Raw genomic sequence first — 27954 nt, 5'->3', positions numbered from 1 at the left:
TATCGTCTTCAATTTAGAGTGAAACCATTCATTTTCATTCAGACAAATAACTTTTCTTTTACTAAAGACTACTTACAAAATAACTTTATATTCCACATGGTACATATTAATACAGTATTTAGTGATCTTTTTATAGATCACGAGTTCATATGGTAAGAGTAACTAACTAAGTACTCCCATCCGTTAACCTGCGCACCCATGAATTACCTTGGTACCTCAGGGAATTGCACTCGTGATTGTGATGTACATATCCACGTACAACAGTCCAATAGCCGTCTATAATCTTACAAAACATAAAGGCCGGACATTGGGTGTTCATAGAAGCCCTTCGTTAAAAAAATTATAAAACAGTTTACCAAATTACCTCCTCCGTCCAATACGTTGTGACGAACCGCGAGATTTTATACGCCCATTTCGCCAACACACAAATTTAATGTACGATTTTTGATCTCTGCCAATATGCGACTCTCTCACATAATGACTGTAAGTCGATCTTTCAAAATTTGTGATAGTGGTCTTTAACGCTTCAACCGATGGAAACGCAACCAGAAACAAGGTAGTCAAAAAGACTTCCTCCATTTCCGTTACGTGAGAAACACCAGCGCTTGTACTCAGCACGTTACCCTGCTCCATAATGACGATTGAAATGGTGCTTCGTCGACAAGTACTGATAATTTATAACAATTTTCAAGACATAACTAACCAATTAAATCTAATTTTTGAAACTAGCCATTTCATTGGACGAAACACGGGATGAAAAATATTGTAATTTGGGGGTGGAAAATTTTTTTTTAAAAAAAATGGACGGTCGGACAATATTATTCAAACTTTTAAGACGATGTATCTGATTCATTATTATGAAATCTTTGAATTCAGTCTAAATGATATTAGAAAAATGTTTTCATAAAAAAAACATAATTATACGATTCTGAATGCCTGTTATAAATAAATCATGTTTTCTCACAGAATATTTTAAGAAAACTGTAATATATCAATGATTTCATTGATTAGAACAAATTAGATATTACTCAATGTGTAAAAGCTCATAGATTATATTTGTAAATAAATGTGATGTTCACTATTACCTGTAATTGAAATAATAATGGTTATCATATACAACTGATAAATTAGCAAATCGAAACCATATTGTTTTTCCTACAAGTACTTTTGTTATTATTTACATGAAAATTACACATATAACATCGTTAAGCATTTAAATTCACTCTACACGACTGAGGTTTCGTCTATGCTACAACTGCATTCGGAATTAATTACATTCAATAGTTGATAATATATATTTACATACAGACGCACATAATATTCATTACTACTATCTAGCTAGAGGTGAGTAATCTAGAAACAAGTCGGTTTCATTGACTTTTATTAGATTGTTTTAGGCAAAATCACAATGTTCGATATCATATCCATCTTTAGATGAGTACATCGCAGTAGCTAAATCCTTTACATGTACTTACCATAATCTAGTCTTATATATTTTTTTCGACAAATTAAGCGTTAATTCACTTTACTTATTGAAATTGACTACATTTCTCTTTGTACTTAACCACATATACTTGATAGTTTACTTACAAACACAATTATTTCAATGAATCTTTGGAATAAAAATCAGGGTCAAGGTAACAATCATATTTTTATTATCCATTTTCTACATATTTTACTTGACTAATCTTGTTGTAAATACTTTCCGATAATAGTTATTTATCAAAGCTTATCAATTTTGTTGAAAGTTCATAAATAATTCTTCACTTCAATCAATCTTGACTACTGACCAAACATAATAATAAATATGTTTTTTTTATTTATTTCTTTCTTTTAAAAGTACCGGAAATTCTAAGATGAAGAAAAAACACTTACATAGATCATTGAAAAACAAAGTGGAATTTCATGATTAATTTTATACACATAGAAAATTCTATTCGACATTTAAACATTCTAATCAGAATAAAATTTTCAAAATAAAATGGTTTCTTGTCAGTTGTATATAACCTTTTTATGTTTAATCAATAGACGGTTTATACTTATACTTTATTTTAAAATCTAACTTTCTAATTAAATAAGAAAGCCAGTTAAATCCAGAACGCCAATCTCAGCCTCGGCAATATGAATCCTTATATTTCAAACATACTGAGTTTATATACCAATCAAACAGACCACAACGTACCAATAAAATATGAAACAACATTTGTACAAGAATTAGCCAGATGCGGCTGTGAATAAGGGAGGCAGTGACTAATAGACAGGGAATAATTCAAGAATTGAAAATCGTATAATAACAGTTCTTAGGTTAAGATGAAGCTTATGATAAGAGAGACATGAATATGAATAGTTTAGTTAATTGACAATTATACGATAGAAATATACGCACAGTATTGGTCCATAAATAGATCCCAAAAGTTACCATACATTATTCTTGTCGGGACATAACAGGCAGTTCGCACAAGACGCATATATGTCAAAAGAGATTGATCAATTGCAGTCCTAAACAGCATTGGAAAGATAGAAGCAAATAATACCAAATGAATGTACAATAATGAATTTAAATCTAATTCTAACATTTAGAAGAAACAAACTAGAGTCAAAAATATATATGAAATGAATAAAGCTATGAACAATTAGAATTCCGTTGATGTAAATAGATGATTAAGCGCCTAGCGCGAGACTGATAGGTCCTGGGTTCGAATCTTGCGGGGTGCGAGATCGTGGATGCGCACTGCTGAGGAGTCCCATACCAGAACGAAACGGCCGTCCAGTGCTTCCAGGTTTTCCATGGTGCTTTAGCTTCAATTGACTCATGATTTCAAACAGTGAAATGAACATTAGCCCAGAATAAATCAGTAAACACAAATAATAAAATAATTCATTTCATTCATTATTAAAATGCTGAGTACTTTAAGTAAACGCAAAAACATAAGTGTTTACTAGAACAATAGAGAAATTCTGAACTTTTCTAATGGACGAATTTATTTGGATTTTTCGTCATGTTAATATCAAGCTATCTAAGTAATACTAATGTTTATTTGATGTTTACGAATTTCAGGAATTAAATTGATCTTATTCAATTGCCCATAAAAAAAATACATAAAGTTATTATATAGATAAGTAATTTTGCTACGGAATATTTATATAACAGTGTTACATTTCCAGTTAAAATATGTCCTCGACTGTTCAGTTTTGAATACCAATTCCTTTTATTATTGAATTTAATTCATCATCCTAAACTGTAAGCTGATTTCCTAATATGCAGCAACAAAATCCAGCCATCGTTTAGGATAGAAATAAATTCAGTATTATGTACAACTAGTTTGTTTAATATCATAATGTTTGTTGTTTTTTATCTGTTCTAGGTTTCAGAAAATTTAGTTACTAACTTGAAAATAACCTGTTGGCAGTAATTATTACTGAGTCTTTTCCTAATAACCGAGTAATGAATGTGAATTACTTGAAAACTGTGGTCATGTATTTTCTAATCAATCTACTTTTTGTGTTTTTGATTGAGCTCATGAACCGATTGATGTTAGACCACCACAATTGAAAACCTGGAAGCACTGGACGGCCGTTTCGTCCTATTGTTGGACTCTTCAGCAGTGCGCATCCACGATCCCGCGAGCGGGATTCGAACCCAGGGCCTTCGGTCTCGTGCGCGAACGCTTAACCAACTGGACCACTGAGCCGGCATCCAATGGTGATAGAGAGACAGGTATCTACCTCAGTACAATGGAAGTTGGTCGCGCAATTTCGTGGATTGGTTGGTGTTAGAAACTGTCACCATTGGATCCCGGCTCAGTGGTCCAGTTGGTTAAGCGTTCGCGCACGAGACCGAAGGCCCTGGGTTCGAATCCCGCTCGCGGGATCGTGGATGCGCACTGCTGAAGAGTCCAACAATAGGACGAAACGGCCGTCCAGTGCTTCCAGGTTTTCAATTGTGGTGGTCTAACATCAATCGGTTCATGATCTCAATCAAAAGCTTAATAATCTCCACAACCCCTATACTACTACTTTTTGTGATTGTTTAATTAAATTCACTTCTCTAAAATGAGATGTGCTTGGCCGTTGAGTATTGACTGTCAGACATGAATTAACAAATATTTCGTTTCCTTACCAGTTATGAATTTCTACTCTGGACCCAGCGAGTGGTGATCAGTTGTAATTTTGTCGAATAAAGGATTTCCTAGTCTATCCTCTAACGGTTTGTATTTAATCGTGTATTTAACATAAAGTAATCCAGTTTATATATGATATATCTATCGGGTATCTATTCTAGCTGTGGCAGAATCTAGGTCACCGTCGTATTACCGTATAATAATAGTATAACATGTTAAACGAAAAATATTTTATTCTTCTGTTAAATTATTTCTGGCGATGAGAGGGCCTTCAAATTGACCCACCCACCACATTGTACTTCGAAATCAGATTTATTTGATTAATCGGAATCGGATATTTTGGAATTAAAAATGGGTCAGCTTGTGCTAAAAAGAAAGAAAACTACCAGCATCCTGGAGAGAACTGTGCTTAATAATGTAAACTGTGGGCAAGATTCTAGTGTTTCTCTAGTAGATTCTGGGTAGTGTAATAATTTGGTCTTATTGAGTGAAATCCCAAGTCAACGTGAAAATTTTTCGAATCAATCACATAATCCATATATAAATTGTTCTAACGATCCATGTATTTTTAAGTGAAATCCTTGATAAATAGGAGGCAAATATGTCAAAAAAATCAAATCCTGATTAGAATTCTGATGCTATCTTACTAGATATGGGTTGTTCTATTGTATTATTTATATATAGTGAAACCGTAAGTAAGTGTGAAGAACAAGTTCTAAATTAGTTAATGTATGATTACAATTCTGACGGTGTAGCATAAGAATTTGTTTGTCCTCACAATTCCAGTGAAATCTCTAATTAGTGTGACAATATGTTCCACATAAGACAAATTATGATAACATTCCTGATTTTATTATATTAGATGTTGGATATTTTCACAACCTGAGTATATCTAGTAGGACCCCAGTCAATACTTTGATGAATCAGAAGGCATAGCAAACGCTCCCGAGAATCTATATGATCAAACGCAATGTTTGAACAGTCAGGAAATTCAAGTCTAATCCCAAATTATCATAATGAATATAAGGCGAATACATATATTATATTAAACGATTGTAGACTAATAAATTACAGTTAATTTCACATCCCCTTCAAAATAACTAACATAATATATCATGCTAAATACTGGTCTTAAGGACCTCAGACAATTAACTTTCGTTTTTGGGGGTAGGTATTTTATCTAACACTATCTGTTACCTTGACTTGAGGTATTGATTCGCTTTAATGTAACTTTTTGAAAAATCTATCATCATTTCTCCAACTTAAGTATTCGAAGAAATTTGACATCCGGTTGCACATTGCTTTCCTCAAAAATGTTCCTAATATTTCTAATGAATAATTTATAGACGAGCCAATCAGGCATAAGATAACAGGTCTCGGATTTTTGCGCGAAATTCACTCATCTATTTGGCTAAATAGAGTTTCGACATTATTACTGATGTCGGTCTGTGATGAAAACCCTAAATTTAATTCCCAACCATAACCATCAACTGCAATTCATAATCTCAATTCCTTGCACCGGTTTATAACCCTCGTTTTCGTCTTAATTATTAGGTGTAAACTCTCAAGGTCACTTAAGCTTCGCTCAAGGGTAGTCCATAAATTATAGTTTCACCGTTAATTTCTACTAAGTATTCCAACAGGAACAATCTTTTTAAATACAAAGATATATTTCCAAGTTTATTCGTTCAAACCTTATATTCTGTTTGTGTAATCAATCAACATAATGAAAAATATTCCATATGACCTAGTATTTTTGTTGTAAGTTTGTATGAAACTTTCAGTGCAGTTTAATTTCACAGAAATTGTACAAGAATATACAGGTATTATGTTTATTAAAATTTATACAAGCTGTCGTTTAGGTATATTTTCCTTTATCCTAGTGTTTTTTTTATAAAAACCTCCCTTTACAAGCATGTTTATACTTTGTTTTGTTTGTTCAAATCAACAAACATACAAAGAATTATGCAGTGAACCAGTAGAAATTCAATGGTACTTTCAATACGTTTACTTTTTTTGAAAACAAAACAAGCAATTCAGTAGAGAAACATTAACTCGACAAATGGATAATAATTATACATTTAATTGAATATCAAAAATTATAGTTTATTGTCAGTAATATGTTCTGCGCATTTGTTGTTCCGGATATTCTAAAAAGAAATATATATATATAATATCCATCTACCATATAGAGGTGAATCCAACGGTGTAGTTTTAAGACAGAAATTGAAAGCAGCCATCGAGAATACCTATTATGCTGCTCACTTGGTTGTGATTGAAAAGTCTAAGCCCATGATTTCAAAGAGATCTAGACATAGGCATGAGTAATCTAACAATGCAATCAAGGGTCATTGAACATGTGCCCAGATGGCTTCAAAACCAATTAGTATCAAATGATCCTATCAATGTGGGAGGTAGAAAACCATGTTCATCGATAGCGAAACATATAATTGAAATGGGGCACAAAATTGACATTAATACAGCTTTCAAATCGTTGTATAGAAATTTTCAAGGACGAATTCTCAAGTTTATTGAAGCCATGGCCATTCGTAAATTTAAACCCCCTCTCCGTTATGTGTACAAAAACAATAAGTCATTATAATTATTCTTTAAAATTTGTAAAAAGAAAGTAATTGCCTGTATTTGATATTTAAACATATGTTACTTTAAATTATACCATTTAGTTATCATGACTTAAGTGTTTTGATCAGTCAATGGTAAATTTATCTATTCAAATATTACAAGAAATTTATCTCCATTGAACAAGATGAATTCATAGATATTTTCGAAGGAGAAGTTAATTATTTTAAGTTTTTTCGTAGTCAAGGCAGTTATTATTTTAAATCTCAACTAAATTACAAATACAAGACTATTTCTCTTAAAATATGATATCCGTTAAATATAACCTTCATTCATGGAAGGATGGCTGAGTTTTCAATCTAAAAAAAAGTTGATGATGTCACAGGTATTCAGTGTTTGACAACGCTTCTGGTGCGGATGCATGACCGAGCGCCTTCAGCTAGATGAGTCCACTAAAACATATGGTCAGCATCCAATGTAGAAAACTTAGTGCTATTTATTTTGGGGATTTATTTACCGCTACAAAGTTATCGGAAAACAACAAGATAATAGATCCCATAGCAAAGTGTGATTTCCTAAGCCGCTACCAAGTTAACTAGAGAGGAAGTAAACATAAAATTTATTTCAGATGTCTTATGTTCTCTGAACCCGGACGGTATAAATGAGTGAGCTTGTAGCGGGGTCAATTATGTGCTTCCAGTTTCCATTCCAAGATTACCTTAATCTGAGCATTGTGTTAGTGTTGATTGTTTTTTCTTTAATAAATGTATGTACCTTGTGTGTGTTTGTTGGATTATTGACTCAACATTTCTTTTGTTCTCTTTTCTAGCTCTCCTCTCCCACACTACTGTGGTATTTGAATGAACTGATGATAACTTTGTACTTGTTGAATGCTTGATTTCGAATTCCAAACACAGTACATTCGTTAGTGCTTATCTATTACTTGTTCTAATCGCGTTACTTCTGGGATTCCTAGTTTGTTCTATAATGCAAATACACTTAATTATCATATTGGCGTCATGATGGAGCCTGTGATGGAACTGTTGGATATACATTCAGATTTTGATGCTTTTGAGGATTACTTTGAAAGGTTCGAAGTCTGGGCTATGACCAAGGAAGATGGTGAGGATGGTAATATTGTGGCACATTTCCTCACATTCATCGGAAAAGAAACATATAGCTTATTAGAAACTCTGGCTTTACCGGAAATGCCCATTTCGCTTCCTTATACAGCTCTCAAGGAACTACTGCTAGACTATGTTAAGTATACAAATTTCGAATGTGGTAAAGGGGGAAGATTTCGTAAAATGATTCATGAGGAAACCAAAAATTCCAGTACATTACGTCATCCCAACCCAGTGCATACTGAAGCTTATGCAGATAATTCATTGAGGAGTTGCGATGCAGTTCACGAAAATGGGCACAAGTTTGGTCAATGTTTGTCCTGTGGCAAGTTTCACTCTTTTAATTCATGTAAATTTCGTAATTCTAAGTGCTTTGAATGTGGTGATATTGGCCATATTCAGTCAGTTTGTAATACTACTGTTCATCTTGCTGCAACTAATATTAAGTCTTGTAATTCTGATTCTATTAAGTTGAGTATTTATAATGATCATTTATCTTTATCAACGATTTCAAAAGACAGTGTAGAGTCATATAGCAGTTCAGAGTTAAGTGAAACTTAGAATCCTTGTAAGACAACAGTTTCTAATCAATCAACTTATCGGATTTCTCATGTTATTGTACCAGATATGGTTTTTCCTAATGATTCACTTATTTCTGACGAAATTCCTTGCAAATCTGAGGAAAATATGTTGAATGAACCTAGTCATGATCGAAAACCTGATGTAGTTTTGATAGATGCTGATTTTTCTAATGATCCTTTACTCTGCAATGACATTCTTAATAAATGCGAGAAAACTATTTCGGAAGAATGAAATCTTGATGTTCTACCAAATATTATTTGTCCTCATAATGCATTTGTTTCTTGTGTGAAACTTGTTCGGTGCGAAGCACAAATACTAAATGAGCTCGATTTTGATTACAATTCGGATGATTTCATATCAACTGCTGTTTATCCTTATCAAAAAGTCACCTCTGATGTTTACTCTAGTCAATGTGTGAAAAATGTTTTAAATGAAGTCACATCATTCATAACTTGGGGATATAAAGATCCAACATTATTTCGTGGGGGAGGATAGTCCAAAAGTTTATGGTTCAAATTCTAGGTAGCAGTGGTTTCAGTACACAACCGACATGCTGATTACACAATCCCAGGAAGCAGGTGAGTCTGTTCCGATTTCGGTTGTTAATTTCATTACTAATGAGCACATTCTAGATAATACAGAGTTTTTATCCAATACAATGTCGGACAGACACAGGATGAACTATCGATTATAGACACTTAGACTCCAATTTAAGCTGTGACGGATGTGGTGTTTGAATGAACTAATGATTCGTTTGTACTTATTGAATGCTTGATTTCGAATTCTAAATGCAGTACATTCGTTTGTGGTTATCTAGTACTTCTTGATCCGATTACGTTATTTCTGAGATTCTTAGTTCATACTATAATAAAATACTTATAAATATCACAACTACTCCCCATGTTTCCTTAGGTACACAAATTACCTTCTGGTTAGATCTAATGACTGCCCACAAACAAACGTATTTTAGTAAACAGGCAAAGTTATCAGAACATGCTAATTCACAGCTTGGAAGTAAGAAAACAGTGATTCTGTCGAAAACAACGATGCAAGTTCCTAGGTGAACTATCTAGTTCCAGAAGTACATCACAATACAATAATACGAAGCGGAAATTAATTCGAAAAATGTGATGCATTGAAGCCATACATTTTCAGCAGTTTGGTCATACATATACTTACCAAGAGATCTCATCTGAAAATTAATAAATGGCACTTGGAAGTTCAGGTAAACGAAGCGATGATTGTAAATTAAGGCGAGAAGTTTATATGATATGGAAACAGTTGGAAGTTATCGCATTACTTTGGGTTAAAAAGTGGTTGAAAGATTATCAGGCCGAATTCATGGTTACGACAAACTATTTCTGCATCCATATTATCATAATCTAGCCCCAGCAACGAGGAAAGTCGATTGGCTTATTGATGGGGAATGAAAAGAGGTTCTGTAAAGAAATGTAAAGTTGCAATAAAGGAACTAGTAAATATAAATGGATATTTGCTGATTAGAGATAGTAAATCTTCAATCCTAACTTGTGAATTCCCCACCATTGGTTGTGAACCACTTATCTTGGGCCAAGGAAATTTAAGAATTTTTCAAGGAAAGCTTTCCATATTGACCACTGAAGATGGTTCTAATGAAATGCTTGATAACTTTAACTACGGAATCGAAGTGAGGAGAATTACTCATGACTTCAAAGCCCTCTCATTACGATGCACAAGTACAAGAGTTCATGACCCTGAAAACAAACACCACTTATATTACTGCTGCAGGATTCAGAGGCCCGGAGAGTAGAGCAGATAAAGTCTTTCAGTGCATAATTAGCAGACCGTACGCAAAAGAAACATTAATTCAATTGCTTAAACAAAAACGATTTCGGTTAAACAAGGAACGTTAACGGTCTATAGATGTTACATACTATCAGGTAACCGATTTCTTACAATAAAAGGAAGGTCTACTAAAAAATGTTGATAAATCTATGGTTGGTGAGAAAGACTGTCACGACAACCGGATACGTTATAAGGATTCGGGTCAGTTCGCTCTAATTTCGGTTGTTAATTATAATACTCGTGATTACATTCCAGATTATAAAGAGTCTGTACCCAATACATAGCCGGAAAAACACTTGACAGACCTAAGGAGAAGACGTGTGTCTGAGTTCCCATTTGGATTGTGGTTGTTGTGTTATTTCTACGAACTAACAATTCCTGTGTACTTGATTAAGCGTTTTTTACGAATTTCAAATATAACACGTCATTTGCGATGATCTCGTTCTACGGTCTTAAAGTGCACTATTTCGGGAATTCTCAGTTAGCCAAATAATTCGAGTGCGGTAACCTGCTTGCCAGTTCTCTCCTTAATACTTCCTATAACTTCATCTGCTGACTGACAGTGCGATATTACTGGCTTCAAGTTTTCTTTTTCTTCGGATGACAATCTTCTTGTCCATGGATCACAAACCATCCATGAACTACTACATGGATGATTGTGGAGCATGTTGTAGGATTTGATGACATATCCTTACTCCTCTAGTCTTACACGAAACTTAGATTGGCAATAACGGAATTTAGGCCTTCAACATCAGATATTGGTTAAAGATCTCACGATTTTTGCTTCAATTTCAAACCTTCCGATTTCCGCTGATGACCAAATGTACAGTGAAACGTTACAAACAGGTATTTGAACCTGACATCCTCCAGCAACTTGCTTTCTGTGTGGATGTAACGAGTATAAGTAGTCTGAGCAGGGATAAAATTACTCTTCTATACTTTTTGGAAATCTTTTAGTGAGCTATCAAAGTCATCCCAGCACGCTAAACGCTTATTCACAATCATACTTTGAAAGGCATGGTTAAGGTCGACTGAAATGTCACTTGAGCATGAAGCACTACAAACAGAGATCATTAATTATAAAAATGTTATTCCTTGCAACAATAATAACACAAGGAAATACTACAAATACTTAGGATTTACCGGTGACTTGACATTTCGTTGAGGTTTACTACAGTAGTTGAGATCACAGATCAAATTACGAAGTAACAACAGAGCCAACGTGAACACTACAAAACAGAGAATGCTAAATCAATGCTTTTGGTAGTTATTTTGTGCTTTTTAATGCAGCATAAGGTGACTTATATATGGAAAAACTTGATACTCATGAAATCCAACAAACCCACGGCAACTGAAATACGGAATAACCGCCTCTGATCAGGCTGTTCAACGTCGATGAAAGGAAACGGCGGATAGATTTGAACGGGATTACCGTTTTTTCCTTGCCTTTTAACCGTACCATCGTGATTGTCTATGAAGACACTTTTTATAGTGCTACCACAGTTTTTGTGGGTTTTTGTATTTCTACTTTAAATTCTGATCTTCAGAACCAAACAATCATTTTGAGCACGTTTAGACCAGGTTGTGCATTGTCACTAATTCTGATGTGGTGAGTAATTAAAACGTTCACTGAACAATTAAATATTTCATGTATTTAAATCAGTTATGACAACACAATACAATTTTATACTGCGTAGTCGCAATACTCACGATGACTTAAAAAATAGATCTAACACGAGAAAGAGTCTGAATATCTCTGCAGATTGTTTTATTGGAAAACAATGTAATTTATTTATTCTGTAGTCCTGTCTTATATTGTTACATTCACCCAGGACTTTTGCAGCCACCTCTGCTTTGTTTAGGCCTTTATTGTTCGCCTTTGGTCAGGATTCACCTTTATTAATTCATTTTATTGTTGAATAATTCCAGACCATTAACAGTAAGGTCGTGTTTGACTGAACTCAGGTTTACAATCTGCATAGGTTGCTCTTTGTTGACCTTCGACTACCTTCTGGAAAAGTTCTTTAAGGTAGATATCCAATACTGTTATGTTGGTATTACGTCTATTGACCAACAGGTACAGAACTCTTATTTACTAATCATTCATCCGCTGTTTTGTACCTGCTTTCCAAGCCAGATGATCATTTTACTCAACTGAACAGAGGAAGAGTTTCCGCAAGAGCGACCCCACAGGCTCATGTCTGCAGACAGAATTTGATGAGGCATTCAGAGAATTAATTACCATTAATGCACAAGGACGATCCAGCTCTTCTGACCCACCACACCAACAAATGCAAACGAAGACAACTAGTGTAGCACCAGCCTCTGCATCAGTAGGCATCAACATACACAAATGAAAGAGTGTGATCTTTAAATTCAACACAGAGAACACCAACCTAATCACACTTGATGGCGAAGCTCTGAAGGAGGTGAAATCTTCCACGTACATTGTCAGCATCATCGATGAACGTGGAGGATCTGATTCAGACGTGTAGGCTAGGATCGGCAAAGTAAGGACAGCATTCCTACAGCTGAAGAACATATGAAACTTGTAGCTGCTGTGCTTCGGTAACCAATCCCCCTCGTGACCTTTGTCATATAATCCTCAACGGCGTTTGAAATCAGAAGGCAAAGAGAAGAAGCGACCACAGTTTTATGAGCAGATAGCTCAGACCACAAAGCAGAGAGGCGAATGAGTGAGTCAGCGAACCGAGAGAGTGTATAGGATCAAACGTATATATATCTATTGGGAAATGAATGGATTATCAAATCAATTAGGCAGCTAATAATAAAGCTAGCAGGATGAATATATGAGTAGGCGGTAAGAAATGTTCAAGCATGCATATTTCATACAAGCACAACAATAATAAGGGTACAACAAATTGTTATACTACGGATGACTCTATCCACTAAATAAATTAACAAAAGGGCTTAACTGAATTAAATGTGAACAAACTCAATCGCACGTGAGTACCTATAAACTCAAAAGAACTGTCAACCCATATCAATGTCAGAATCCCTATTACGGCAGTCAAAGCAGTTCTACTGCATGGTGCTGAAACGTGGAGAACTACCACAACCATCATCTAAACAGTACAAACATTTATAAACAAATTTCTATGGTAGATACATGAAGTAGGTTAACCGAATACCATAAGCAACAATCTATTGTGAGAGAGGACAAACCAGCTTCCTCCTGAAGCTAATTTTTTTGTCTGACCTGCGGTCAGCGTGTTCCACTGATTCCAATCACCTCCAGGTTGCATGCTCTCACTTACGCAGCCACTTGGATTACTCTCCTGGTCTCCCACATTGTAATAACATTCCATGTACTTAAATTAATTGTTGCTCTGGCTGTTAGAAACAGTATCAACCTCGTGACTTCCAAAGAATCTCGGCTTTAATCATGAAGAGTCATAATTCTTCTTTCAACTCCCAGAGCAGAGTTCAATTGATTTGGTTTGTTTATTGTGGTTAACACTTTTTAGCAAGTTTATTTTCTACGGGATCGGTTTGTCGACCACACGTTCAACTCTCCTCCTTTACCTGGGATGGGTCTGTAGTGGCATTAGACCATAACCATACAATCCTCAAAGCTGGACACGAGACAACTCGGAAAATAGATATTCAATATTTAACGCGGAGAAATACCTAACGATGAAGAAGGCGGGAAGAATGTGTCGAATGAATCGGAGTTGATCGAATGGCATGGCTCGGCCATGCAGGCGTGGTCCTTGCGGAATATTACCTTATATCTTTTATTCATATTAAATATATTGTTCTTTCTCTAGCCTAAACTTGTTCTCCATCATGTATTGGTAATTGTTACGATACAGTGAGTTGGTGTAGACGATGATATGTCTTCCACGTAAGATCTTATAGATTAGGCAGTTATATCATGACAAGTCTACAGTTTTAGGATTAGGTCCATTATTAGAGCAGTACTTACATCATAGAAGACCATAATTATACAGGTCCGGCAGTAGCTCTAGAACAGCTATTGGCGGAGTTGTAATGAATTCGGGATATCTTCATAAAGCATTTTCATAACATGGCAATCACGTAATATGATGGGTAAAATCGATGAAACTATTACCAGACTTGGTTGACAAACTGATTTGTAATAATCATTAGGTAGTGATGTCTACTCATGTTTATCTTTATCGAACATAAATGATTTCAGTGTAATTCTCTATCATATGCTCATTCATCAAACATCCTAAGACCTTATCAGCCTATGTGAAGGTTTAGTGACACATTCATGCATATAAATTATCAGTATAAGTAGTCTAGAAATCCTCCTGCAAACTGAAAACATCATTTTCTAATTTAGTCCAACACTGACAGAGGTTCATACAATTATCATAGACATGAGTTAGGAGATGTACTCCTCTTGGCTACAATCTATGTTCTTCCTGTTTGTCATCTAGCAGAGACTTATTTAGCCGGAAGTATTGTGCAACTCCACATCACGAATATTTATAGCATATAGGCTTTGCTGATTTCATGAATTATTAGCCCCTACATTTGAAATAAGTCGTTTTCTACTTTATGCTACACTCCATACTTGCAACTAACTCGTATGCACAGTCAGCCTGTAGATAGGAATATGCGCAATCAGCCTATCGCAACTCGGAATATTGAGTCTAGAGCGTGTTTCTTGTGAATATACTTACGTAAAGCGAACTACGGTCAACTGTCCGTTCTAACTTCACATAATCACCGGTATTTTCGCGTACTGGGTAAATATTTGGTAACCGTTCATATATGTTAGCAGCACTAATAAACCTCATAGCCGTTAAACAATAAAGAGGTCGAGAAAATCTCATCGTAACTAAATAAACCGTATTAAATTCAACAAACTAACTGGAGAACTAGTTGGAATTCTTCCTCCTTATGGTTTAAGTTTTGTTCTTCCGAGTAACCTAATGCAGAAGCCCTCGGAAATTAATTCACCCGGACAGCATACCGGCATAAACATTACCTAATCTTCTAATTTGATTAACAGATCATACCAATCTCATTACTTACACAATACTGATTGTTTTTCTATTTATGGACATAATATACTTGTACTCCTTGTATGTTCAGCAATTAACCAATGGCAGTTACTGTGCATATTAATGTAACTTTTTAAAACATCTCTGCAATAAATTGTTTTTAGTTGTTATAGTCCCACTTTGTTTAACTCTTGAATAATTTTCACCTAAATTCCCATTTTGCGAGTGTTAAGAAATAAACCAAATGTTTTGAATTTATAACATGTATTTCCCGACCAGTTGCTCGCGCCTTCTTTTCGATTTATTTTTCAGCTTAACAATACCCGGAGGATTCTTATTATTCTTTTGATAACCCCCGGTGCGCAACAATCCCACTCGATGTGGTATCGAACCAACGTCGCGGTGATTTTGGTGGGAGAGCAGTGTAATGGCATTGGTCCTAGTCACACTATCCTCAAAGCGGAACATGAGACAACTGGGAAAACAGATATTCAACATTTAACACGGAGAGAAGGTCAACAACGGTGAACGCGGGAACATTTAATAGAATCGGATGACATGGCTAGGACATTTAGGAGTGGTCGTTCTTGTGAAACTCATCTCATACATTCAAATTAAATATATTGTTCTGTCCCCAGTCTAAACATGTTCTTTAGAAACGCAAAGCATTATAAAACTGATTCTTAGGATACGACGAGTAAGTGTAGACAATGATGGAACTTCCACGTAAGATCTCATAGATTAGGTAGACACATCATGACAAATTTACAAATTTAGGACTAGGTCTATTATTATATCAGTACTAATACCAAAACAGACCATAATTCTACAGGTTACCCACGGATTGGAAGGATACAATGGCCACATCAATTCATTAAAGAGGATCAAGACAATTTCCGTTGAACTGCAGACTTATTAGCCTCACCGGTGTCATATTTAAAATACTGGTAAGAATAATCAAAAAGGTCATAATTACATCCATGGAAACCAACGACTTGTTAAGCAGGAGCAACAGGGTTTCAGAAAATGGTTATCTAGTATAACTAACCTCCCTATAGCAAGAGAGCGATAGACAGAGGCTCCAGAGAATAGCAAGTCGGTGGATGCTGTCTGTACAAACTTCATCAAAGGATTTGGTAGTGCACCAAAAAATAGACTTCAAGCTGGAAAATCTAGGCTTAGCTGAATCTCTCTTAAAATGGGTTTGGGATTTCTTAGTAGATCGTAGACAGAAAGTAAAAATAAATCCCAAGTGCACCTCCTGGAAACCAGTATTTAATGGAGCTACGTTGGGCTCTGTCTTACGTCCTTTGATTTTTATACTGTATGTAAATTAAATCCAAAGTATACTTGAGTCTCAAATGCTGATAATGTGGAAACCTGGTGAAAAGTAACAGGAGACATAGATGCATGTGCACTTCAGATTAACTGGTCTAAAATGTGACTGATGCCTATCAACGCGACCAAGTGTGTCTACATGCACTTTTCGGATACAAACGTAAATAGGTACAGCACAGGGGAAATGCCTGTACTCGTTGTCTGGTTTTACAAGGATCTTGGAGTGAGTCATGATCATAAGATTACTGTCTACTATTGTGAGTTCACGGCTAAGGAGCTTAGAGCCCTATGTGTTTTATCAAGTTAGATATTACTATGTTCACTACAGTGTACACAACCTTAGTGGGATCTAAACTTTAGAACTGCGTTCAGGCTGCAAGCCACTGTTTAAAAGGCAACTCCGATACCCTGAAAAAGTGCAGAGGACAGCCACCCGTGCAGTTTCAGAACTCCAGAGTTTTTCCATACAAAGATCGGTTTGGAAATCTAGATCTCTTTACTCCGTCCTATCGCAGGTTAAGAGGTGATCTAATTTTGATGTATTAAATACTGAGAAATGATTAATGACATAATACATCTTTTTTTCCTTCCTACTAAACTGGAACAACTCAGAGAATACAGGAGGTGAGTAAAAAGCCATGAACGAACAAAACACCCCTGTCTTACGTGGTATTATGCTCCTTAAGAGTTGTCAAATACTGGAATTCGCTGCCTGCTGAGCTAGTCCAAGCGATTTTCCAGGAGTTCTTTAAGAGGTAACGTGATCTATTCTTAAGGACTAAGGATAGTATCACACTATGATTTACTAATTTCTTTTCCTGTTTTATTGTTAACATACCTAGGTTCCTGCCTGGAGGATTTGGTGATCCCCTGCTACTAGACACGGAAGCCTGTTAAGCGAAAGCTTCTTCTATTCCGTCCACAACTATTTGAAACATTTGAATCAATTCTTGGAACCTGTTACCCGAAGCACAGGTATCCGCATCTTCACTTGATTCATTCAAGAGAAGAATAGACACTCACAAAAGCTTTATAGACAGGGAAAAACTTAGGCCGTAGGCCTTCCATCCTTACTAAACAAATCTGAATCTAATTCTGTAGTCTTGAGTGTTCACGAAAATCAAATGGTTCAAATGGTTGTGGACGGAATAGAAGAAGCTTTCGCTTAACAGGCTTCCGTGTCTAGTAGCAGGGGATCACCAAATCCTCCAGGCAGGAACCTAGGTATGTTAACAATAAAACAGGAAAAGAAATTAGTAAATCATAGTGTGATACTATCCTTAGTCCTTAAGAATAGATCAAGTTGCCTCTTAAAGATCTCATGGGAAGTTGCTTGGACTCGCTCGCTCGGCAGCGAATTCCAGCATTTGACAACTCTTAAGGAGTAGAAGTTGTGTCTACAGTCCATTCTGCTATGTTATGTCTCCAGTTTTTGGGTGCTACTTCTTAGGTTAGTGTTGGAACTAAGCTTAAGTAGGTGTTTGAGAGGATGTTCAGAAGTGTTAAGGATACTATAAGCCATCAGAATGTCACCTCTAAGACGTCTATACTCTAATGGGTAAAGGTTAAGTGAATGGAGGCGCTCTTCGTAAGGTTTAAATTTGAATCCTCGAGCTGATTTCGTGGCTCGCCGTTGGATACGCTCAAGGGTGTCCTTATCCTTTTGGAATGAGGGGAAATACTATGTTTCCGTACTCTAAATGGGGACGGATAAAACTATTGAAGATTATATGGAAAGTTCTTCCGTCAAACTGGCCAAAAATGCGCTTCAATGTTGCCAGTGCAAGGTTTGCTCGGAAGGCATTTTTGTCACAGTTAGCGTAAGACTTCAAATCATGGGGCACCAGGACTCCTAAATCTTTTTCGACTTGGGATACTACTAGAGAGGAGTTTCCTAAGTTGTAACTGTAGTTTGCGACATGTCGCAGGTGGACTAGTTTACACTTTGAAGTGTTAAAGGTAATTCCTTTATCGTCTGCCCAACTTTGAAGTCGAGTCAGATCCTCCTGAAGTGCCTGTATATCGTCTTGGTTGCGTATCTCTCTCCGAAGTTTCACGTCTCCGGCAAAAAGTAATAAGTCTGACGTTACCTGTTGAGGAAGATCATTTATGTAGATCAAGAAGAGAAGAGGCCCTAGTACTGAGCCCTGGGGGACCCCACTAGGACATTCCATAGCCTGAGATAAAGTGAAATTAACCCTGACCTTAAAATGTCGATCTTTCAGGTATGAAGTGAGCCAATCGATCATAGGTGGTCTGATACCCAACCGTTTGGGCTTATTGATAAGACATGTATGGTTAACCTTATCAAAAGCTTTTGAGGAATCTAGATAGAGGATATCAACCTTTCCCTTGTGATCAAGGATGCTTGTCCATCTGTCCACAGCAGTCAGCAGGTTGGTAATACAAGAGTAACCCTTCCTGAAACCATGCTGTTGGGGTGAGAAGAAATTTAAGGACAGTAAATAGTCATTTATACCATCGCATATCAGGGACTCCGTGATTTTTGAAGGGAAGGGAAGGAAAGGGCCACCGGTCGGTAACTTGAAGGTTCGCTGCTTCGATCCCCTTTGAAAATTGGTGTGATGTGAGCCAGCCTCCAATTTTCCGGTAGTTTTCCTCGACTTAGCGAGTGTGAGAACATTACGCTAAGCGGCGTTACCAAGATTGAGGCTGCTTCCCTCAGTATGGCGGAATGGACCATGTCCGGGCCAGGAGAAGTGTCTAATTTTAAGTGCCGCAGTTTCCGAAACACTAAGTTAGCGCTTAGGTTCACTTCGGAACGAAACGAAACTGTCATCAGTAAAGTTAATGTCGGTCGGTTGAAATGTCTGAGAGTAATGCTCAGCCAGAAGGTTAGCGGCGTCGCCATCGTTGTTGGTCGGGCCGCTAATACCTAGCAGTTGGGAAACTCCTGTTTTGGCTTGACGAAGAGAGGCTGCATAACGGAATAAGCTTTTAGGATTAGAGGCAAATTTGTCCATAAGGTTTGTCTGGTACTGAAACCTGTCTCCTCTTATAGCCTTCGTGCATATGTTCCTTTTATGTTTATATTGCCCGTACGCTGCGTCATTGTCAATTCGTTTGTATTCCGCCCAACAGTGCCTTTCGCAGCTTAGCAGGCGAAGGGTACAGTTCTTGATTATTGAAGGTGGCTTGCAGCTTTTGGGAACCGTTTGAGGAACTGAATGGTTTGTAACACGTAAGAGCGTGTGCAGTAAGAAGTCCCAATGACCGTCTACGTCGAGTTGGGGGTGAACACCTCAAACCACCTGTTGTAGATAGTCGTGTAGAGCTGGCACATTTAACTGTTTAAAATTCCAACGCAAGTTATTGGTGGGGTATCTTAGCTTAGTTTTGCTGACAAAACTGAAGGCTATGACGACATGATCGCTTTTTCCCGGGGGAGCCAGGATTGAAAGGTTGTGAGTACACAGTCTAAGTGCGATGGTGTCTGACCTTTTCTCTAACGAGTTGCCGACCTCACATTTTCGAACAATCCCAAGTCATCGATGAGGTTGAAGAACCGAGCTTCAATTGAGCTGTCGCCTCCAGTATACGTGTGTTCCGCGAAGTTGACTCTAGGGAGATTAAAGTCCCCTAGAATCAGGATGTGTGTGAAACCGGGACGAGTAGAGCGGGATAGTCCTTCCAGCATACGACTGTCGTGCTCGATGTCGGCGGTGGGCTTCCTATATATGAGTCCGACTAGACACGTCGAAGTAGCAGACAATCTTACAGAGCACCATATGGATTCCTCAAGATTGTTAAACTCGAGGTTATGAACTTGATGTACCTCCAAGCAAGAACGTGTGTACATGGCTACTCCACCCCCAATTCCTGATTTTCTGTCGTTGCGAAACAAAGACATCCCAGGCACTGCTAACTCCTGGTCCGAGAACTGAGATGTCCAAGTTTCAGTTATTCCTATTAAATGAGCCTTATGAGTATTGCTAAGTTCACGTAGCTCATACATTTTGTTTGGTAGACTCGCGGCGTTCATGTATAAGGAGTTTATGCTTTCGATTTGAAACGCGTGAGCTTCTTCTTGTTTGTCTGTTTGAGCCTTACGTGAATGGACAGGTAGCCTACCTATATAATGTTTGCTGAGTTGGTAGGCCCTGTTCTTTACACGTTTTTTTGCCATCGAGACAGTCCACAAGTGGAATGGTCAGCTCGGACTTGCTTTTGTGCTTGGTCCTAGCTTCATATGGACTATCTGGGTGCATGTGGATTCCAGCTGGCAACCGACGTCTATTGGCACGAAAGGCCTCCAGAGTTGCAGCCGCCGTGTGGGAGGATTGGGCAGTTATCTTCATTAGCCGGGGTCTGGAATCACCGTCCTTCTTGGCTAGTCTCGTCACATGCTGAGTCAGTATGTTTTTAAGCCTCAAGGACTGTTTGATGAATTTCCATTCCCTGATGTCAGTCTTTGAATGAGTTGATGATTCAGTTTTCCATCTTGTACCCATAACTTCTGCACTATGTGGATATTTTAATACAATCATCACTAGCAGTAAAGGAGAAAATTTCTTCGGTTTTACAAAACAATTTGAAACCGACAGAATCTCAGGGTCGCCTTTGGGCGTGTAACTGGCGGTTATTTCCATTCTGACGTATTTCCAACTCATCTGTTAAAACCTGTTCTTGCTAAGATGGTAATTCTGAAAGCATTCTCAATTGTTAATTTTTAGATGCAATTTATGATCTTGTTTAGCCGCCAGGGAAAATTAAGGCTCCAAAAGTGGTATATTTCCTATTCTGAAAAAGAAAAGAAAAAAATTTTACGCGATCTCACTACAATTGTGCTTTCACGAAAGCCAAAAATGTGTTCATTTATTGAATGGAAGGACTTGAAAGTTGTTTATCGTCGGCACGTTCATTCTGGTTTTATAATTAACGTTTTTAGTTATGCTAGTCTATACTTCTGTGCTGCAGTTGAACCCCAGGACAATGAGCTATTGACTTTGGAAATAATCCACAGATATGTGGAACTTTTAGATAAGTATTTTGGTAGCGTAAGTTGAACCTCTAGAGTTTTCATGTTATTTCAGTATATTTTCATAACATTGCGAAGGCAGGTTATCCATGTCCTAGTCGTATAAATAAAAATCAAGAGGTTTCAAACGACTCTATTTTTATGCTTGCTGGAACCCATAACAATTATATTTTTTCTCAAAGAAGTCTCGTATTGATCATAATCCTCTTAAATGAAATTGACATCTGTTTGTGTCTGGATAGGTCAAACTAAAACCGATTTGAATGGAACGTTAAGTTTTGTAGTAAATCTAGTGCCTTACCAGGAGGAATTTAGGCCTTTTAGTTATTAGACTCATTTGAAAACGGTTAGTCTTGGTATTTCTCCACTTCTTTTTGACAATAGATTGCATTCCCGAAACCCGCCCTACTTGATTCGGTTTGGGCAGGTGTAGTGTATCAGCACTGCACCGGAAGCTGCGGGTCGCATAAAAACACGTATACATGTTGTTGAAGGGTGACAACAGTTAGGCTGTAGCTTTATTGTAGTTTTTGATCGATCTAAAGCTTCAATAGAGTGCTACGCAATTAGGTGCTATGTATACATGACCATAATCAACCTTTTCAGACTTAAATTCCTGTACATTTTGTTAAAAAAGCCTATAGAACGAGAAAAATTTCTCTTCAATTAGTTTTTCCCCACGATTCCATATATATGTAGTTCGCGACAATGAGATAGTACCCATCAAGTAGTTGTATTACTCAATAAATGTATAATGCCACCTTGATTATCAAATACCACTGAGTAGTCGGAACAAAAAATTATGGTAAAAGCAATCGTCCGAAAAATCATACAGTTGCTACATTGCGTAATTACGTAACGCAACCACTCGATCAGTATTATTTTACTCTAAATGATATATATATATATATATATATATATATATATATATATATAGAGAGAGAGAGAGAGAGAGAGCTATGATGAAACATTAGTTGAATATCAATTTCACTTTTCCTATTCGTCCTTTTTACTAAAATTTAAGATGGGGATCTTCAGTACTGTCGTACTTTCTTACTTGTTTGTTTACAGTTGGTTTAAATTCGTTTCAAAAATTGCTTCCATTGCTTTTAAGGTACATTTTGATCCGTAGATTGGAAATGCAATAATCCAAGATGTTAGAGTGTGATGCTTTATATGTTTTAGCCTACTGCCACAACCACACTTGATACTAAGAACCATAGAAAAACACTAATTCTTCACAATATAAGAAACTAGTGTGCTACAGGTAGATACGTTCTCATGGAACACGACGTCATAAGGGTTTGTTCAGCGATCTGATAAACAAGATGGGGTTCCAGGATTTGATGGCCTGAGTGATAAATTGTACACTCTACACAACTAGCTCCAGAAGATCACTTGGACTATTGCATACGCTGTCGTTCTCTCTCACTTTCATTTGTCTCTCCCTGGCCTTTGATCACTTATGATTCGCTGCTATGATTTTCTCTTACTGATCCCAAGTGAAACAGTTAAAAGTAATTTGTATTTCCACTGTAATTATTATTGTTTCTGTTTCCAAAACTTGCTGCACCCTAGTATTTTTCCATCTCTTGGCCTAGTCGAAAAATATTTCGTAAATAGTAAAACACTATGCGATAATTCTGAACATTTGAGTGCAGGTTAATATAACTCAATAGTCAATTACATTCTTCGTACTCAACTTAGGATCACACTCTGTGAGCTACCCAAAGCAAAGTAGATAAGGCGAGTTTCTAACCTCAAACCAACTGCTTCAAAGATTGAGTGCGCGCTTTTGAATACCAACTTAACGTATTTAAAATGTCAATCAAATTTAAGAGATCACCATTTTTTTCTTTATGCGGTAATTAATATCTGACTTATATTTTCGATTAGGTTTGTGAACTCGACATTATATTCCATTTTGAAAAGGCATACTACGTATTAGATGAGTTTATGTTGGGAGGAGAAGTTCAGGAGACTGGCAAAGAAAGCGCTTTAAACGACATTGACATGCAAGATTTAATTCAAGAGGTAAGTTAAGTTTCAATCTCATATTTGCATACTGTATTCCTCATTTTGCTGTACTTGTTTTATTACCCTTATTATCAATACATATTTATCTTAATATTATTTAAAGGAAGAGGCACCTCAAGGATTTTTCGAAGAACAAGGTATTTTATTCTTTGTTTACTGCATGAGAAAATGGAACATTTATCTGCATGTAGACGCACATTTTATCTAAAATCTACTTCTGTGTATATTTAGTTTAGTAGTTTTTATGGTTTCAATTTGTATTCCACTGTTTTTCTTATCCTGTTTGGTACGACATTAAAGTCATCAAATGTGGTTATGTAGTCCGTCGTTTAATAAGTGTTTAACTTTCCCAATCCACAAAGACTTAGAAAAATAACGACATAATCTTTTAATAAATCGTCCTACATGAGCTCTGGGTTGAATTTTCCTCGTATTTGCATATGCCTCTCCTCTAGATATCCCGCCTTTCCATAATAAAAGGATGTGTTAGAAAAGTTGAGCCTTAAAAGTAACGCATCTTAGCTTATTCCACGATTTTCCAATCCAAAAACTAAAATTCGGAGTGTACAAATCGAATCCACAGACTGCCACTCACAACCCAAGATAAAGCTATTTGAGATCAGCTATACTCATTTTAAATAAGTTCATTTTTATGAACGAAGAGTAATCCTCTTAACAAGCTCTTATTAAATGCTATTACTATATATCTAAAGTAATATATAACGATGGATTGTCGGTAATAATCTTCATGAATTTAAGATTGTTTGTAACTGCCGAAGTAAGTAACATGCAATTTATATGTGAATCTGGTTTTTGTCAAATGAGACTTCAAAAATCACCATATATAAGGTGAGGAGAAACAATATAGATAACAATAAAACCAGACATTCTAATATACATTAAGTAATCTACTAATTAATTACGAGAAAAATAAATATGGAGTGAGTACTAAGTTGTTCTAACATAATAATGTGATTGAATCAGATGAATTTGAATTTTAAAAAGTGTAGAAGGGATGGCGATATTCACATAAGGTTTATTTATTCGTTTTATTGTTTGAAGATTATTAGTTTGGTCAAAGTAGACATATTGCAGTGGACCTATTTATTTTGGATTCAAATCTCAGCTTTTACATTCGTATTGCAGCCGCTTTTGGGATTCAGAAAATGCGGAGCCTGGGAAATCTAAAAGAATTACTTTTAACATTGTAAATTTTTAAAAATGACTGACTAATGTTAGCATCATATTTCGTCTGAACCAGGTAGGCATAGATAAAACTTTCTATGTCTTTTAGCTACGTTTGAAGATGTTCACGAACATGGAAAAGTAAAATACTAGAACATCTACCAATCTGATTTGCTCTCTAGAACTAATTGAACTCACGGATACGAAAAAAAGTGGCCAGTACATGCGCTCTATCTTTCGTTCTTGACATCACTATCGAACCCGACCAAAGCATTATTTGTAGTTCACCAGCTGCTATGTTTTCCTCTGTGTAGTATCCCATTAACTTCACTCTACTTTTGTCAAATCAGAACATGAATTAATTGGAAACTATATATTCTGACAAACTCGAGTAATAAAAGATCTGTTGGTGAAAAGAGATTGCATACGGTTTATTGGAAATCTTCTAATGTGTTCTCGGTTCATCCATAAGGACTGATTAGTATAAAATGGACTTATCAGTGTAATATGATTTGAGTCTGACCCCAGAGTGTATTAGTTGAATTTCTCTTTTTATCTCCTTTTAACTCCTGAATGCTATTATTACGTGGTATTATTGATTTTAGTCGTTTAATATTCGTTTTGATACGGTGATATTGGGTGCAACAACAACCAATATATGTTTGTAGCCGGTCCTATATTGTATATATCCATTTATTTGACTTTTTGAAGTCACTGGTGTTTATCTTAACTTGTTACAAACAACTCGTTTTTTATCTGTTTCGTCTACATTCTAGGCTTAATGACAAAAATATTGATATCGTACTCAAAATCGTATATCCGATTATGTTAAACCAACTTAGCTGTTTATCTTTATTATAAGTATTGATAATCTCATTTTTTATGGATTTCATTGTTCTGTTGTCCACTTATGATAATTTGGCTCAACTTACAAGAATTAGTATGTTGTTAAAAAAAGTATTACATACTAATATATGATTGTAATCGTTCTATCTTGTCTTCATACATAGAACATGCCCTTATAAGTCCCTTATTATTGCTTTCCTGTAAGACAATTAATATAATTTTAGAGACTAGTCGCTTCATAATTGAGCACGTTTCAAAGGGTATATTTATACACTGTCTGTCTACATTGTAAAATTACTATTTAGTTTTTGCTTTTATACGTGCCTTTATCACAAGTTTTGTAGCACCTACATATATATGGCTGGTTCATTGTGTATTTAAATTACAATCTATGTTATGTTTTTTGTCCTTTGTTTGTCCATGTAAACGGTGTTGGTATATTTTTTGTTCACTGTGTATTTGGTTTCTCATTGTTTATTACCGTTTACTCACTGTAAATACTGTGCACGCTCATACGTCACATTATATTGCATAATCTTGATCAATAGATTGCCAATTGGTTACTGAAATTCGAGGAGTAATACCATTCTTTGATTTCTGTAACTCATCTAAGTAGTACATGTCTATATATGATAGTGCTACCCGGCTACTTATACCACTATATGCAGGGTAAGATTCGCGTTCTTAACTCAATCATTGAAAGTTAAATCCTTCAAACATTTCACTCTTCATCCTATAAGATTTTAATCCAACCCTACAATTGTCACTTTTCCCTCAAATAGCTTGACGTTAGAATGCTAGACTGGTGATTTAAAATTCAGGTGACACTGAATTTTTGTAAAATCAAATTGCTGATTATTATCCTTGTGTAGGGTAAGACTACGGGAAAAGTATAAGTTCATAATTCATTGGTAACTATATTCAATCAAATAATATTAAATCTCATTGAATGTTCAATTCATTCGCTTTATTTCTTTTTAAAAAAATTTCCCAACCATAGGAGGAGTGTAAAACCAAAGAAGAACAAGCTGATATAAGTGTGGTTGATGTTTCTGGATTTTAAAATCATTTCTGTTTCCTTCAGAGATAATAAATAATTTGTTTAATTTGTGTATACATTTACTTCAAGATAAAAGTATACGATATGTTCGTAAGTAAATTGTGCAAAGTACTCAAAAATTATTTACTTCTTGCAAACTTTTTTCTCTGCTCACTTTTCTATTGTTTTGCTTAATTTTCAAATGCAAATTTTAACCTCTCTCAGCAAACATGTATACATTTAAGTTTTTTTTCTGTTCATTCCCTTTATTAAATTATCAGTTAACTTTTTTTTAAAATGTAATTTCCCTACATATGCCTTTCATTTAAAAGAAAAAAGACATTCTACTGCTCAAACCAATTTTACATATCATTGTTTTACAAGAAACTATTACTATTACCTCTGATATTACGATTTACTTCCTGTTGTTGTTGTGGTGGTTTTGTATATTTGATCAACATTCCAAGTAAATTTAATTATTTATTTTGTATTATTAGCTCTGTTTTGTAATGGTGATAACTTTTTTTATTTTTAAATAGTTTTATTGTATCGTTTTTGTGACATTTACTTCAATGAAAACGGTCCTTTCTTCTTTTTTTTTTAATATGCATTTTATATCATGTTTGTATTTTTCTGCGTCATTGGTTAAACTTTCCTCTGTTCAATGTGTGTGACTGCTCGAAGGCCGTGATGATAATTAGTATACATTTGGTAGTAGGAATAAGTAATTATAATAAATATTCCTAACTAGACGAACCTTAAAGTTCACACTGTTATATTGTCTTTTATAGTGTTTACTTGATGTTATTGTGTGACGAAATGTACTGAAACTATCGTATTTGTAGACACTGATCTGGCTAGCAACCACATTTATAAATTTATACACACTTCATTGACCTCATATGTTCCTTCAAAATGTGCATGATTATTTACAGACCTTAAAACTCAGTATTAAAATACAAAAAATAATTTGAACCAAAGCTTTTATTCAGGTTAAATTAACATAACAGCTTTTATGTTAGACATTTCGTGTCTGAAAAAAACCCAGAATATCTGTTGAAGGTTGTAGTGATCTAAAACGGACTAGCCAATGACACTCAAAAGAAATACAGAAATCGATGTCAACAAAGTCTTAGGTTACTGTTGTATTGTGATGAATTTCGTATTATTCGTTTTGTTTTTCAGACTTTTGAGAGGAGTAGCCATGTTATTCGGCACTTGCTTTCCAGAAATACCCAAGAATGACAACTTTTGTTGCTTTCTTTATTTGTAAGTATGA

General features: G+C 35.7%; 1 protein-coding gene across 2 annotated transcripts; it reads left to right on the top strand.

Moving 5' to 3' along the window:
- Nucleotides 1-149: 149 nt before the first annotated feature.
- Nucleotides 150-27427, top strand: AP1S2_2 (AP-1 complex subunit sigma-2; the record flags this gene model as incomplete). Of its 2 annotated transcripts, XM_051218571.1 has the most annotated exons (6): nt 150-152; nt 21135-21227; nt 21264-21587; nt 23465-23602; nt 23709-23742; nt 26637-27427. In XM_051218571.1, 6 exons carry the CDS (start codon nt 150-152, stop codon nt 26645-26647), a joined length of 603 nt encoding a protein of 200 aa, XP_051075034.1. In that variant the 3' UTR covers nt 26648-27427. The 2 variants fall into 2 exon arrangements, with proteins under 2 accessions (XP_051075034.1, XP_051075035.1); XM_051218570.1 differs by lacking the exon at nt 23709-23742.
- Nucleotides 27428-27954: the final 527 nt, after the last annotated feature.

This window comes from Schistosoma haematobium, chromosome 1 (assembly GCF_000699445.3).
Source record: "Schistosoma haematobium chromosome 1, whole genome shotgun sequence".
NCBI lineage: Eukaryota > Metazoa > Platyhelminthes > Trematoda > Strigeidida > Schistosomatidae > Schistosoma > Schistosoma haematobium.
This window is presented reverse-complemented; position numbering and strand designations above follow the sequence as displayed.